At 51.2% G+C, this 14,902-nt stretch overlaps 5 protein-coding genes across 5 annotated transcripts; 4 read left to right on the forward strand and 1 right to left on the reverse strand.

Annotated features, from left to right (window-relative positions):
* Positions 1-960: 960 nt before the first annotated feature.
* NEUTE1DRAFT_119189 (uncharacterized protein) lies at positions 961-1,239 on the forward strand (the record flags this gene model as incomplete). Its single annotated transcript, XM_009858740.1, has 1 exon — positions 961-1,239. One exon carries the CDS (start codon positions 1,028-1,030, stop codon positions 1,205-1,207), a length of 180 nt encoding a protein of 59 aa, XP_009857042.1.
* A 2,342-nt stretch (positions 1,240-3,581) lies between these two features.
* NEUTE1DRAFT_143227 (uncharacterized protein) lies at positions 3,582-3,860 on the reverse strand (the record flags this gene model as incomplete). The annotated part of the gene is made up of 2 exons (XM_009858741.1): positions 3,582-3,745; positions 3,812-3,860. 2 exons carry the CDS (start codon positions 3,858-3,860, stop codon positions 3,582-3,584), a joined length of 213 nt encoding a protein of 70 aa, XP_009857043.1.
* Positions 3,861-3,948: 88 nt separating this feature from the next.
* NEUTE1DRAFT_106357 (uncharacterized protein) lies at positions 3,949-4,895 on the forward strand (the record flags this gene model as incomplete). Its single annotated transcript, XM_009858742.1, has 3 exons — positions 3,949-4,136; positions 4,344-4,495; positions 4,714-4,895. 3 exons carry the CDS (start codon positions 3,949-3,951, stop codon positions 4,893-4,895), a joined length of 522 nt encoding a protein of 173 aa, XP_009857044.1.
* Positions 4,896-10,653: 5,758 nt separating this feature from the next.
* Positions 10,654-11,246, forward strand: NEUTE1DRAFT_106358 (uncharacterized protein; the record flags this gene model as incomplete). The annotated part of the gene is made up of 3 exons (XM_009858743.1): positions 10,654-10,701; positions 10,953-11,082; positions 11,215-11,246. The coding sequence occupies 3 exons, from the start codon at positions 10,654-10,656 to the stop codon at positions 11,244-11,246; spliced, it is 210 nt and encodes a 69-aa protein (XP_009857045.1).
* A 2,008-nt stretch (positions 11,247-13,254) lies between these two features.
* Positions 13,255-14,403, forward strand: NEUTE1DRAFT_126749 (uncharacterized protein; the record flags this gene model as incomplete). The annotated part of the gene is made up of 1 exon (XM_009858744.1): positions 13,255-14,403. The coding sequence occupies one exon, from the start codon at positions 13,360-13,362 to the stop codon at positions 14,401-14,403; it is 1,044 nt and encodes a 347-aa protein (XP_009857046.1).
* Between the last annotated feature and the right edge of the window lie 499 nt (positions 14,404-14,902).

The raw sequence follows: 14,902 nt of genomic DNA on the forward strand, positions 1-14,902 counted from the left end.
CCAGTTTGATGCGCTGGCATGCATGACGGAATATGCACGAGCCAGGCCCACCCTAGTTGACCAGCTCAGCACACACAATCATCGCCCTCGTCTAGGCCTGGCAATGCAGCATCGAAAGAGGAAACCGTAAGACCCCAGGGTGGGGGAAAGGAGAAGAGGTGCCAAATCCAGAGAATTGTCTCAACCAGTGAGCAAAGTTGAGGCTGCCATGAAGTCATTGGACCTATTTGGTGGCCTTCGTCCACCTGTTCCCTCGAGAAAAGTAGCGTGGCTTCGAGCGCGACACAGCGAAGTATGCAAAATCGCGAGGTGAAGAAGGCAGACACATCCTCAGCGTCTCAATGGACCATGGAAATAAGCACTCGACCTAGGACCTCATAGCCTCTCTGGATTACATCCATTACGTGGATGTGTGGCCCAGCAACCGAAGGATCCATATGTCGTGTATCAATGCAAGCTCAACAGGGCTGGAGGGACCCGATGACAGAAACCGAGGAAAAGAGAAAAGGAATGCAAACGTACCGTAAGAAAGTCTGACGGCGTTGGAGTTAAGCGACACTTGTCTGTTGCCCTTGGCAGATAAACAGAGAATACTTGGGAGGATGTCAGCAACACTGTCAGGAGACTTCAGAGACAAAATGAGGTATGTGGCTGATGGAGGGGATTGAGAACAACAGTTGCCGGTTTTCACGGGCAACAAGGCCAGCACATCCCAACCATCAAAATAGATGGGGGTGGCCTAACGAATAACGGGTTAAGGGTACTGGTACGTGCCGCTTCCCGTTTCAGATGAAGATGGTGTGCAGCCGGCAAAAGCGGAAGGGGAAGGAAGTGACGCTTGGGAGTAACGCTTGGGAGAAGCATGAGGAATCCCAAGTGGAAGGCAAGCGAATGGGTGAACGGGGCGTCTCTCTGTAACTTACACAAAGCTGTTCAGAAGCACGGCTGTGGACGCACCAAGTCTGCACAGTCCTGGATGCAATAGAAAAAAAATTCCCCGAGAACTGGAGATTCACGCACAATATGAATGCCTGTTGCCAGGAACGTTGCAAAAGCGCTAGGAAGCAGCCGAGTAATTGAGGACCGCAGGCGGAAGTTATCACGGGACCTTGTCACGGCCAATGATGAGGCCAATGTCGAGGTTCGCGTTGGTGATAGGTCTCGAAATCAGACGCGATGCTTAATCCGCAGGGTCGCTGCGCCCTGAATTGATTTGCTGTGTCGGGAAGGGTCTTTGGGATGCTTTGCGCTCGGGTTGTGACTGGTTGAAGCTGTGCGGGTATGATAACTCAAAGTGGATATTGGTGTTTCTACTTTGTTCCCAAATCGTCGTCAGTGTGCATTCGCAGCCTATAAGTTGTTTCCCAAGAGAAGTCTCCAGTCTCTTTTCTAACACTCGCGTCCCAAAAGGCAATAGTGCAAGCCTTGCTCCTCTCCTAATCAGGAGACAGTGTCAAACTGCTCTGCCTTTCGGAGATGGGAAGAATGGATTGCCCCCCAGCTCCCGTCTCTGGTCGGCATCGAGCACAGAAGACGCCATTGTGGCAGCTCTCGTTCAAAAGTATTTAAACATGCAAAATGCAAGCTGGTGATTGCAGGCAGGCACCAGGCTAGGTGGTGGAAGATAACGAACAGAAGCATGCGAATGTCATTCTGCTCGAACGGCCACGACCATCATAGAGCCGGGCCATGCCCTTATCGCCACCTCTGCGCATCTTGACGAGCTTGAGCGCCGGCGTGGGTCGAACCATCATCGACATGTACGGGAAGCTTGGAATGTTGAATGGATTGATGAAGGGCGGAGATGACTGAAATTGAAATGAAATGACAGGGCTTACCTTTGATTTTAAGCATGTACAAGGCTAATAAGGCAGCCTGGCAGTGAGTGGCTCTTGCGCGCGAAGGTGGTCGCTGAATGGTTGAGTTTAAAGCGACGTCTCCTTGAATTGGTGGTTGGTCGGATGCTCCCGTCTCCAATTTGCAGACGGTCCGTTTGCCAGGTTCGGCGGGTGGATTTGGGGTCCGTTGTCTGGTTTGCTGCGACTGAGACTGATTCGGCGGGACTGATTCAACTGACAGCCAACCAACTATAAAAAACCCGGGTAGGTTCCTTGACCTTGTGTCAAACTTTGCCTGATAGCGATAGCGATATCGAAATCTCGAAGTTTGCGCGACGCGAGGCAGCAATGACGGGTTGACAGCAAGTGACTAAGCAGGCACCGCTAACTTGTCGAATGAGATGCGATGGAAATGCGAAATGCGCGTCAAATAGAGTTGCTCAAACAGTCCCAATTGGACTGCAAAGGTTGTGCAGGAGTTGATGGCCGCAGCCGTTGATTTGACAGAATTTTTGGCCTGTTCTGCTCGCTCGAGAGAGCCTTGGGCAGTGGAGTGGATGATTGGTGGGCTGATTGGTTGTACGAGGTGAAGGAGGAGAGACGAGGGGAAATGCGAACGATGATTTGAGGGTGCATCCGGACTTCTTAAACTTAGTAATCTGGTTGGATGAATCAGCTGGCGAGTGGGGCACCGCCGGCGGCGGCGAGTCCAAAGACAAGTGGCTGGCGCCGGGCGGTGGGCGACGGGTGAGGGGCCCAGCTCGGGGGGGTGTCGCTGCACGATTTGGTGTTCACCAGGTTCTGGGTGCTTGGCGCGGGGCTAGGGCGTGCAGTCCCCTGCACCGAGACTGTGGACGCTAGCAATGCGGCATTGAGATGGAATCTGGCTCAAAGAGTCGTAAATGAAGGAAGGAAAAGAAACGAGAATGGGGATCGCGCGGACCAAAACAACCATAACCATACGTACTCAAAATGATGAACTCCAATATCATTGTGACCAATGTAACGCTGAGTAGGTATTTGATCCACCTGTCTCCGGGTCTGTCCTTTTCCCATTCTCACTATCGACTGGTATCTGTCTGATATCTGGATTGTGACGCAGTGTGGGAGGAGAGGTTGGGTGCCTTGAGCTGGAGATTTTAGCGAGACACGATCGGTCGGATAGGCAGAGCCGCACACAGCAGGCTGTGGTGACTTTTCTTCACACGGTCCAACTTCCCCGGTGAGGAGAAAAAAAAAAAAAGTGATAGGTGCATATGGCCAGGTCCTGGACTACATGCTCCGCGGACATGGTTGGACGATAGCGCGTCCAACATTCAACGCGTCCCCAACTTCTCTTATTTTGAGTTTTCATGGTCAGGAACGATCTGACTATTTGCCTGCCTCGCCGGTGATCACAAATGGCTTATAGGTTTTGTAATTACATGATGAACATAACACCACTGCCAATAGGATGTGGTATCGTGTTGATAGGACCATATCTTAAAATCTGCCAACTAAATATTCAGAGGGAATCTCCAACATACAGACTAGTTTTCTTTTTTTTTATTGAGTACGTAGCCTTCTTGATCGGCACACGCCTCCATCAGCTTTAACTTGATGCACCACCCGTGAGACGGACAACCTCGGGAACTAACAACAAGACATGCTGTCGCGCGAACTTAGTTGAGCTGTAGGTACATCCGAAGGCCGCCTAAATTTAGTCCGAGCAACGTCACATACGAAGTCGGGCTTTTTGCAAAGTCAGGAGAAACGGCTCCCGTCACATCGTAGCGGGCCATAACACTTCTCGACAGTTTGTACCGGCGGCCTTGCCACGCTCATGCGGCGGTTCGAATGTGCGGTGTTGAGAAGATACTTGCCTCTCATGTGATCAACAGCGACAATGATGGCATTCCAGATACCGACTAACACGACAATGGGTCCGTCTTCGGTCCTCCGGATAGTCCTGGTACCTAGTGTAGCTAGCATACTAAAACGGGCGTCATTGTGAGCATCTGGCAATGGTTGTTGTTGATACATGTCGACCCTGCGCTTTGCCACAGAGTGCGTTCGATTGGGCAAAATGGGAAAAGCTTGGGCATGTTTTCAAATCCAAGGCGCCCTCTCGATGGCCAGGAGTGCCAGGCCAAGAGGACCGGGGATGCAGGAAGCAGCGAGGCCAACTCATCGGGAGTTCCAGCCTCCACCCCCAGCCCAATGGAAATGTCGGTGTGGACCACAACAGCAGACGTCAGAAACCAGAAACCGGGACTTTGCTGGTCCGCTGGGGTCTAATCATGCTCCACCCGTGGCCTCGTAAACCCCCGACGCGACCCCGCCGAACAACGCGGTCGACCGGCCTTGGTGGCATCTAGCTGACTGACATCCATCGTATGAAACTCGATTTGATGCCCCTGTGGAAGATCCATTATTGCCATCCCACAGGCATGTCGTGGTCTGGACATTGCAAACGATGAAGATGGGTACCCATCGGAGGCTCTGACTTTGACTGCGGACTTGCAGAGGCACGCGCCGTGGTGATGATGCTGTCCTCGCAAAAGACGATGCTGCGCCGCAAGGCGGCATTGTTTCGGGGAGGTGCCCTTTGGGCTACGTGTTCCGTGTGCCGTGTGCCGGAAACGAATCTGACTGGATGGTGAACGAAGCTGTTCGCTGTGTGTTCTTAGCAATTTGGTCAACAAAGAACATTGATGTCGCTGTAGCTGTGAGCCGGCGAGATATCGATACTATGCCACGGTACAGACAACCTGCCGATAGCGCGGTACAAGGCTGGCTAGTTGAGTTGCATGTCTTTGGTCCGCAGTCCAGGTGAGGATACCATGTATCGTTCGAACACATCTCTTGTAGGATTTTGTACAATGTGTTTGCGTAGACCTCGCTGTTCTTGACTCCCACCCATGTCGCCCACCGGTCTTGGCGCTGGGGTTCGGGACTTTGCGTTGCGACGGTGGTGGCGGCTCGGAAAGATGGGGAACGATGATTCTCGTCCTTCGTTACAGGTTGCGGGCTGCGGCTCTCCGTGCTGCTTTGCGCATGTCCCTTGTATCTGTGTGAAGAAAAGCATCTGGAGAACTCCCATCGTTTCTTAACTTCTTTTGTCGTTTTGTTACAAAAGCGTAGCGAGAAATGAATCCTACTGGCTACAAATCCACGTTGTTGACTGTAAAATCCACGTCCCGTACCGACCATGACTCGGGAACTGCCGGCCGCGGTTCCCACTGTCATGCTTTCCTTGATGTGGTTCGCTGGGCTGTTCCCTCCCGAGGGGTATTGTTGACTCTCACTCTGTAAACTGCCCCTGGGACAGTCGAAGCTCTCGGTCGTGTCAGTCAAGCATCCCGTCACCAAAACAAGCGACAAGAGAAACAACGAATCAAACACCAAACGGGAATTCAGTTGGAGGCCCTAGCGGCCAGAAAATCACAATGGGGCTCCGGGGCCCAGGCCCTCGCTCCATGGACCTCCATTTGGTCCTCATTCTACCGGCGATGAGGTGGGGCGGGGGCAGGGTGGACCCCTTGGCTTCCTTCTCCCCATTCCCGTCCACTTCCACTGATTCTTGTGCACCCCTCGGGCCCTCTCAGACAACCCTCTCTGACCTTGCATCACCTCATCTGTGTGCAACAACATCACGTCTTTCTCGAGACAAATGACAATTCTCCAGACTTCATTCGGCCCAGCTTTCTTTTCATGTAGTCGCACAAAAGCCATGTCCGGTAACATGGAACTTTCTATGGTGTATCCTGCAACGGATCAGTCCGCCACCACAGAGTCCGGGCCGCCATCACAGCCCATATCGCGGCCCAATGGCTGATCATGACGCCCCCGAGACTGTTGGACAAAGACGAAGCCAGCAGTGCGTACAGACTTGCGCCGTCGACCGAACCTTCCATGCCCCAGGACACTGGCCACAAGGCGCATGATACGCAATCGATTCAAGTTTATGCGGAGTTTAAGCAAGACTCAAACCCGGTCCCCCTTGTGTGCTTGTCGTCCCGGCTGTCCTAGAGGCTGCTCCCGCTCGTTTCCATTGGCGCTAATATACCTCTACATATGTACCTACATCAGATCAGACATCATCTTGATAGTGTAGTGTATGTTAGAGTAGACACTCATCAGCAACTGTAGTTAGTGCAGGAAGCTAATTATGCACGTCGTCCGTCATCGAAGCACGATTCCCTTCTCTGCATCCACTGGTCATCATTCAGTTCCCAATTCCGCAAATAGCTACCTGGCCCAACTCGAGCGCTTCGGGCGAATGGTAGACGAGCAGTCGGCTTCCACTCTGCTATTCGACGCCTGAGAGCCTCATAGTAACCCATAGACAAGCTGCTCCTTCCGGTTCACGAAACGTCGATCTTCCTGGTCATGTCATCCTCGGAATTCACACGTCTTGCCCAAGCTTCGAATTTTTGTTAGTATCACCAGTGTCATTCGAACATTGTAATGTCTTCCCTGCTCCATATGGACATTGTGCGTTTTGGGTGATCACCTATCAACTTTGATAATCCAGTTGTTGATGATAACCGCAGGAATTTCTCACAGATCACGAAACGAGATGGCTTGCTCATTGTGAACCCCAGCCAGAGCTTCTCCCATGTTCATCTCATCACATGCCAACTCCCAGTGGAGCTAAAGACCCTGATAATTCACCTACTGGGGTTGGGGGGACTGGGGAGCTGTGATTGACCAATGTGACCAAAACGTAAGGATTGCAATGAGCCAGTCCTAGTCGTGTTCTGTCAAGATGCCGTCAGGGACCGAAGAGCTTTGCGTGGCCTGCGATGCTACTGATCCTCAATTTCATCACATCGACATCCCCAGAAGGCCTCAACTCTTGATCGGTTCTTGAATGTTCGTGGCTCCTCAATCAGGCATCGAGTTAGAGATCAATAAGCTTTTACTGCGCCATGGCGAGATGAGGAAGATTCATACGTTTTGCCATGAACCATTTTCGCTGCGCATTATGTTGGCTACGTTTGCCAATCTGATTGATCCTCTACATACATTCATGTGATACCCCATGGACCTAAGTAATTTCCCTATATATGACCATCACAAGGACTACTTTCCCGACATTACCGAGTTCTTAACAACTTGCTTATGCGGCGTTGTTATTCTGGAAATCCTTCGTATCAGACAGGCGATCAGTTGTTCGTGTGTTTCAAAGAGTATTTCGATCTTTATTCGGCTTTAATCAGTTGACGATGCATCAGAGACAAATGTCTACTGAGTTGTTGGTCAGAAACAGTTGGCCGGTGAGCCACAAACCCATAATCACTGGTTCAAAACTCTTATCTGCGTAAGAAGGTAGAGTCAAACTGATTAAGTGCTGAAAAGTTACCACCCTCAAACTTATCCCGTCACTTGCACGTTACCATTCATCGTCTGTCTACTAGGCTTCCACGTTTTGTTTTCCACTTGCCGCGTGTTGCCTCTAGCAGGGGCAACGAGCCACACCACTAACCACCAGCACACGTTCTCTCGTCAACATGCAGAAAGATATCAAACCACCGTGAGTCCTACACCAAGATAGGTCTTCCATGTCGTCGCCGTCACTGGCTGGGCGGCACCTGGGAAAGAAGGGGGAGTATTGGCAGATTTGGCAAACCATAAACGAGTATGTACAACGAAAAGAAGATGGCGAGGTAGTGCTCACACATTCCGGGCATAAAAGGGCCGAGGGAAAGGAACTCAACGACAACAAGCTGGATGACACGACATGCTCGGAGATTAACGGCCGCATTAATGATCTGCCCTTTTCTAGGCGGACTATACTTCCGGAGTGTCGGAGATGAAGAAGCCGAGGAAAGATGAGCATTGGATTGGAGGTCAGGCGGGTGTGATACCCTGGCTTGCTGACTGACTGGTCTGTCCTGGTCTAATTGGGTGGTTTCGAAGAATACTGGAAAGAGACGATAAGGATGAGCACCCAGGCGTCATCATCCGTCCGTCCCTACACTACATATCATTTTTCCAACCTGGACTCCGGAGTGCGAGAGAGTAGTGTAGGTAGGGTACCGAGCTATCGCTGTCTCCCAAGGTAAGATGGCATGACGACGAGCAACAGACGAAATAGCAGTTTGAGAACTTAGTAACATGACTATCCCAACACAAACGGCTTCTCGATATCAGAAGCATTAGTGAGTGATGCTCAGTTTTCCCCGTCATTTCGGCGCCTAAATTGCACATACTGAATCACAGATGACGAGAACAGCCAAAGCACCTCTACACCGAAGCCGTGGCTGAGTACACCTTTATATCCGTGCTGCTAGTAAGTCGTAAAACCACACTTCAATTATCTTTAGAGGACTACGGTCCCTTCGGCCGTTGTGGTAGTTCGGTTCCGAAGATTTTGGCTTTCCAGTGTTGATGAAGGTCAAGGTACTTCCTGCTGCTCGCTCTTGCCCGTAATTCTGCATCGCTTCTTCTTGTATGACCTCTGGCCCCCAGTTTTGGGGAAGGTGCGACCGGACGGTTGAGTCGATGGATAAGCAGACAATTTCAAGGTGACATACATGGCACTCTGTCTCTCGACTACCTAGGTCCCCTAATTCTACCTCATGTATATCGGTCTGAATGAGCCCTGAAGCCCGAAGGTTGTCACAACATCGGATTCTGCCGCTGCTGGGGAGAATCAAGCCGCTGGAAATGGTTCAGCCCTCAATAACCCTTGCCTATTATTCATAGAGGCAAAGCCTAAATGACTTGACTATAACAGCAAACTAGAGACCGCCAAATGTTCCAGGTTGTGATTATTAGTTCATATGTTTACAGCGTGTTTTTTCACAAGCGGCCCGATATTCTGGCGAACCTACTAACTGTTTTGAATTCTGATCCGCGCATACATTGTTATTAGACCAACTCCATAGTGAAGATATTATACAGCAACGAAGAATGTGAACTTCAGGGCTTGTTGGTTTTGAATCTGCCCACCGCTAAGTAGCTACTCACATTAACTTGTTGTCAAAAAAAATACTGTTCCCCTCCACATGTGTGCAATGCATGGCATTTATCACTTTCTTTCAAGAGTGCATCTCGGCACCACCACTATATGTTCCTTGATGGTTTCAGGTGCAAAAGAAAGGTAGAAATTTGATTTAGTATATGATGTACCCGTCTTCATTCTTTCTAAGGCGCTTATGTATAAAGTCAAGCAGACACCGTCAATGAAAGGTTGGGGGATCCGGTTACAAATTCCAACAAGTATCTCTCTAACTCCTTGCTTGTTTGCCTCGTCTTCTAACAATAGATAGAGGTCTCGAGATTTTTTATTTTTTTTTACAAAGGTCCTCTTGATTTTATTCCATACATGCTCGATGGGGTTAGATACTGACTGTGAAGAGGGTATTCTATCCACTAGATGCTGTGGCTTTACAACCAGTCTTTAGTTGTCCTTGAAGTATGGACTATGGCGTTATCTTAAAGAAAACCTGTTCCCGGGCGATAACTAGGGGCTAATACATCCTCTACGCTTTCTTTAGGGTAGATGCAAAAGAGATGACGGGGCCGAAGGTTGATGGAGGTGCAAAGAGAGGAAGGGGAGATATCGTTCTTTTTTTATTTTCTTTTTTGACCATTACTGTACATATAGACCTGTGCAAGCATAACCAGCGGTCCAAGTAGAAACGAGCGAGAGCACGGAAGAGGGGTCCGCAACCCGAGAGAATTTGAACAGACCTTGGAAGTTGCACAGCTCAAATTTCAGAGATTTTTGATCGGCTATCTCGGGAGTAGTTCGAAACCACCACCGCATGACCCTGAGTTGATGACTGAAGGGAGGTCAGATCTCTTCCGGGCACTGGATGCCACATCCACCCACAGGCAGCGGCTCATTGGCAGCGAGAGGTCTGATGAAAACATCTCCTCCGTTCCACGACTTCAACCAACCCGAATGTCAGTCAGAAGACAACAGAGAAAAGGCAGTAAAGACAAAAGGGAGGAGGAGTGAGTAGCTACATAACAGTCCGTCGAAGTTGGAGCTGAACCCGATAACCAACTCGATCTGACTGGCCTAGTGAGTAAATACGAAGTGGAGGTAGTCAAACAGTTCCATCTGCTGTGCCTCCAGAGCCTCGTACCAGCGCAAAGGACCGTGCATGTTGTGTATATGTATGAAAAAGTCGAACCGGACGAAGTCTGTCTAGTAGAAAAGGGTTTGTCCTCGTCGTTTACCACCTCGTGTTGCTGAGGATTGCCAACTCGGATTGGGGCAGCTGATGTGACATTACGTTCAAGATTAGAGCTACGGACGCGGGTTTGCCATAGTCTCGGCGACGTCGATGGAAGCGTATTGGAGGGAAATAGTCTACTCCCAACAATACGACAAGTCTTTTGACGCTTTCTCCGGGGTTTGTCATGTAATGGAAGCATGTGGTCGCGGCGAAACAACAAATTGATGTCGCAAGTTGCAAGCACGAGACGAACAGCGTCTTGCAACCATGAGAACAACATAAAGCCGAGGTATGTTAGAGCATTATGAATCAGGGGTCTTGTCTTGGTCTCATTCGGTCAATGCTATCCACAAATAAAGAGAAAGCTCGGAATTTCGACAGCCATCGTCGAGTGATGCCTGAAACTGGCCATCGAGAACTCCCACGATGGTGTTTCATGTGTAGGAGCTCATGAGATCCATATGATCTACCAAGATCCTAGGTATTACTGGCATATGGACGGCCATAAGGCGGCCGTACCGAGCGGGCCCTCTCAGGCGGCCACCCGTGCTGATGACTGCCCAGATGCTTGGTGTTGCGCACTTGCGATGACTCGTTAATCCCCTCAACAATAGAGCATCAATATCTAGCACGTTGCCATGGCAGCAGGCGCGCGCTCTAGGAGACTTGGGAAAACAGATACACTCGTAAGTCAAAAGGCAGGTAGGGTACTGAGCGCGCGCTCAAATAAGGGGTAGAAAGTCGTTAAAAGCAGCCAATCGACGTGAAGGCGTTTAGACTAGACTACTCATTCGGGGCCAGATGCGGAAGTCTGGGGAAAACAACCAACAGAAGTCTTGGCAGATGATTTCTTTTCTCGCAAAGTTAAGCGCATCAACAGCCGCGCGCCGTGTTGGTCAGTCCTGGACAAAGATCTGCCTTAAACCGTCCAAAGCAGGCCCCGGAAGGCGGCCTCCCTAGGGACAAAGTACGGCTGCAACCGCAAACCGGGCGAACCGACAGCCGCTTGGCGCTCTGGAACAGGCATCTCGACGACCGGAGGCACGAACTTGTGGTCTTTGGCGATAGCAAGTCAAAACCAGCTGGCGCGCGCTCCCAGTAGGGGCCCGTTAAACGGCATGGAAGATGGGGAATGGGGAGAATACCGCGAGGTTGGGCATGCCATATTTGCATACTGATACGAATACTGGCGTTTCGAGATCGAGGAGCGTCTATCTTGCAAACCGGCTAGTTGGCGGTTAAGGAGCGCGGGAGTGATGTATATATAGAAGAGAGTGCGCAGGGCGACGAACGGGAACGGGAAGGAATAGCATTGCCAAGATCTACGAGTTTTCTTTGTCGGGTTTTTTTTTTTTGGAGTCTTGGAGTGTTGACACCTCTAGCTTGCCCTTGCCGTTTCGACCATAACTTCTGCTTGGTGGACTGGACTGGTTCCTTCCCTCACGCATCTTTGTTTTCAAGATTTTCAGCTTTCTTCTTTCCCTTTCTATACCAGCTCATCTCCCTTGGGCTTGATCCGTCATTTCGTCTGCGACTTATTTTTTCTCGCAAGTCGCAGTCCACTGTCGACAAGTCACCTGCAGTGAAGGAAAGACTTCATTTCGGGAGATCTTCCGCTGGTCGACCGCTTCAGTTCTATTTTCTCGACACCCGCAATACCAGCAACACGGTTCTCGGGCACCTCAATTTTCCACACACACGACACAAGCTGAAGTGCAATCCCACTTCCTGGCACTTCCCTTGTGGTCATCCCCGTTCTCCACCCGAACGTTCAGGTGTTTTTGTCGGTACGCTAGCACGCGGTAAGCCCCTGGCCAATTAGCGGCGTCGGTGACCATCAGTGCTAAGAATACAAGTATGAGCTTAGCGCTCTGGTGCTGCAGGTTCTGGCACAACATCACCAATCACATCCCGTGCAGGTGTCTCGCCGGCACCCCCATCCTGGGCTTTCCACCTGTACCGAACGGACGCCATCACGATTCACCTCACGATCTCGCAGCCAGCACCAGGCATCTTCCATCCCGAGCTCGTGGCAAAGACACCGGAAACCCCGGGCCAAGACGTTTCGTTTCTTCTTCCCGTCTTTGCTCAGTGATTTGGGTCCAAGGGCGTCGACGGGCGTTTCACTCCGCCTCCCTCATAATCCACTCGGGAACTCCCCTTGGAAATCACCACTCTTCAGACAGTCGATCAAGAACCCGGGTACCGCAGTTGCACCCAGTATCTTGCTGGACTTGCTCGTCGGATCGTGGTATTGGATTTTGCCTAGGCGCTTCTTCGTTCCGAGGCACACAGAGCCCGATCTTTTTTACTGCGCAACTGCGTAGAAGACTACAAGGGATTACGAGGTAATCCACTGGACGTGTGTAAGTCTCCATCCTCTTTGGCGATACCTTCATCAACCTATCCCATGCTCCAAACATGCCTTCCCTACCTATCCAGACCAAGCGAAAGCTGCCAGCGCACCGGACAGAGAAACAAAATCTGGAGCTCTGGATGTAAGCTGCATCCAGCGTCACACTAAAGCATCCGGCGGGCATCCCAGCACACTCACAGCCGCTTTGCAAAATCGCTTGCCGCCGTCGTCCACTTTGAACCCCTCTGGTTGGCTGGTCCGCGCTTGGCTGCAAACTTCACCACCTCTGTTTCTTCCCTCTCACACTCCTTCTCTCAATAATCCTCTCATATTCTGACAAGTTGCTGCTGGTGGCGTATAGCACTTCCCGCTTTCTCCTCTTTGCACCTTGGTCTTCCCGTCCGTCTGTCACTGTGGTTCGAACCAGCTCCCTGGACTCGAGTTTTAACAAACCATCCTCCCTAGAAAGCCTAGCTCAACCACCCCACCTGGTCTTCATAACGGGCCCAGCCAATCACCAGACAAGCATCAAACCACCACTGCTCCTTGCCTGCCTTCCGCTAGCTCCAAGTGCGAAAAAGAAAAGAAACAGCGGGACCCTGGAGCCAAACCCACTGCTCTGGAAACGAGCAGGGACACCAAGGAAGACCAGCATCACTCGCCGGGGTACTCATCCTTCTGCTGCCGCGGGGATTTGGTTCTAGCTTCGCTTGTTTCGAGTCCGACTACTGAAGCACACCCTCGTCCATCGCCTTGAATACCCCTTCACATCTTTACCGCCTCTGGGGCCTTCACTTCATTCAACCTCTTCATATAACCGTTTGCCCACCACCTCCTGCACATCTTTAGCACTCTTTCCCCTCCCCACCTACCGGCTCTCTTCCTCCATCGCCCAAAGGCAAGTCAACCGGTTGGCTCACAACGCCATACGATATTCAAGATCAACACGTCTCAGGCCTTTCGTATTGCCAGCCTACCTGCCATCAACATGTCTACCAAACCAATCCTCAAGCTGTCGACTCCGGTCACAGCCAACTTCCCCAATATCCCCCGACCAACAGACGAGCTCCGCTCCGCTGTGACACTTCCTTCGGCTCTTTCAGATCGTACTCCTCTGTCTGCCATCTCGCGAACATCAGCCTTCCGTGACCCTCTATCGGCACTTCCTTCAGCAGGCCTTCCTTCTGCTGGGCCATTCAGCGCAACCCTCAAGGTGGATCATGATCTTCAAAAGACACCCATTACACCACCCGTCGCATACCTCGACTTTCTCAAGTGCATGCAACTCGTTTCTCCCAGTCTAGCCTCGCCACCGCAAACAGGAAAGGTGTCCCTGCACCGGACGAGCACCGCTAGCAGCCTCAGCACCAGCAGTACTAATAGCCATGAATCGGAGTCTTCAGTTGACTCCGCCACTACGGACGACTCTGAGAAGGAGAAAGGAGGACAAATTGACAGCGCGCCATCAACAGCTCGCTCAGATGTGAGCTCCGAGCCCGAAATCAAGGTCGAGGCCGAAGAGAAGGAGGACAAAAAGGTGGACGAGAAAGAGGACAAGAAGGAAGACGAGGAGAACGTCGGCAACGAAAAGGAAGACAAATCCAGACCAGCACCTATCACCATCTCTCAACCTCCGACTCCCCAAAGCTCGCTCTATCCGATGTCAGCTCCAGCCACCGGCGCCGCGGTATTCCCAAGCACCAAGATCCCTGCATCACCCGCCATCTCTACTTCCGCACTCTACTCGCCACGAACACCCCTCAGTGCAGCATCTGTCCGCTCGCCTTTCGATTGGGAGACGGCGCTAAAGCTGCGGCGATTTGCCGAAGTTTCTAGCCTCAAGCGCTCTGCGCCATCTGATGCTCCTGCTGTCAGCAACCCCACGTCTGTTCCCGTCGCAAAGGAATCACGATCCAGCATACGCCACATCCGTGAAGTGGTTACAAGAACAGTAACCTACACACCACGAATGGCGCCCGCACCCAAGGGAAAGCGAAGAAAGATCGACGCCGACACAGCCATCAAGTCATGAAAACAGCTAAATCATCTACGGTGCTGGTCATCACCGCCAACCTGATTACCACCACAATACCGTTGCAGAGCAGCCTGCCTGGAGCGGTGCAATTACTGAGATCCTCACAACCCATTAATCGTCAAATCGACAACGCTTAGAGGGGTCAGGAAGAGGAATCAAAAAAGAAGAGGGGATGCAGCTTGCGCAAAGCTACGGATTGTCATTTACGAATGGTGCACATATCAATGGAGTCAAACGGAGTTTATCGGCGTTGCTGGCGGCGTCCACCACCATGGGAGCTGGGTTGTATTTTGCGGTCCGAACGGTCAGGTCGGAACTTGAACCACGATACCACAGGAGGAGTCTTGGTTTGGCTTTGTGTCAGCAATTTTTTTAGAGGAAATCTATGGAGCATAGGGAAGGGATATTTGAAATTTGCTGGAGAACGAAGAGAGTTACAGGACAGGGTCTGATCATGGCCATTCTCGGTGGTTTTGGATCCAGCCCAAAACCCATT

Source organism: Neurospora tetrasperma (genome assembly GCF_000213175.1).
Source record: "Neurospora tetrasperma FGSC 2508 unplaced genomic scaffold NEUTE1scaffold_81, whole genome shotgun sequence".
Lineage (NCBI taxonomy): Eukaryota > Fungi > Ascomycota > Sordariomycetes > Sordariales > Sordariaceae > Neurospora > Neurospora tetrasperma.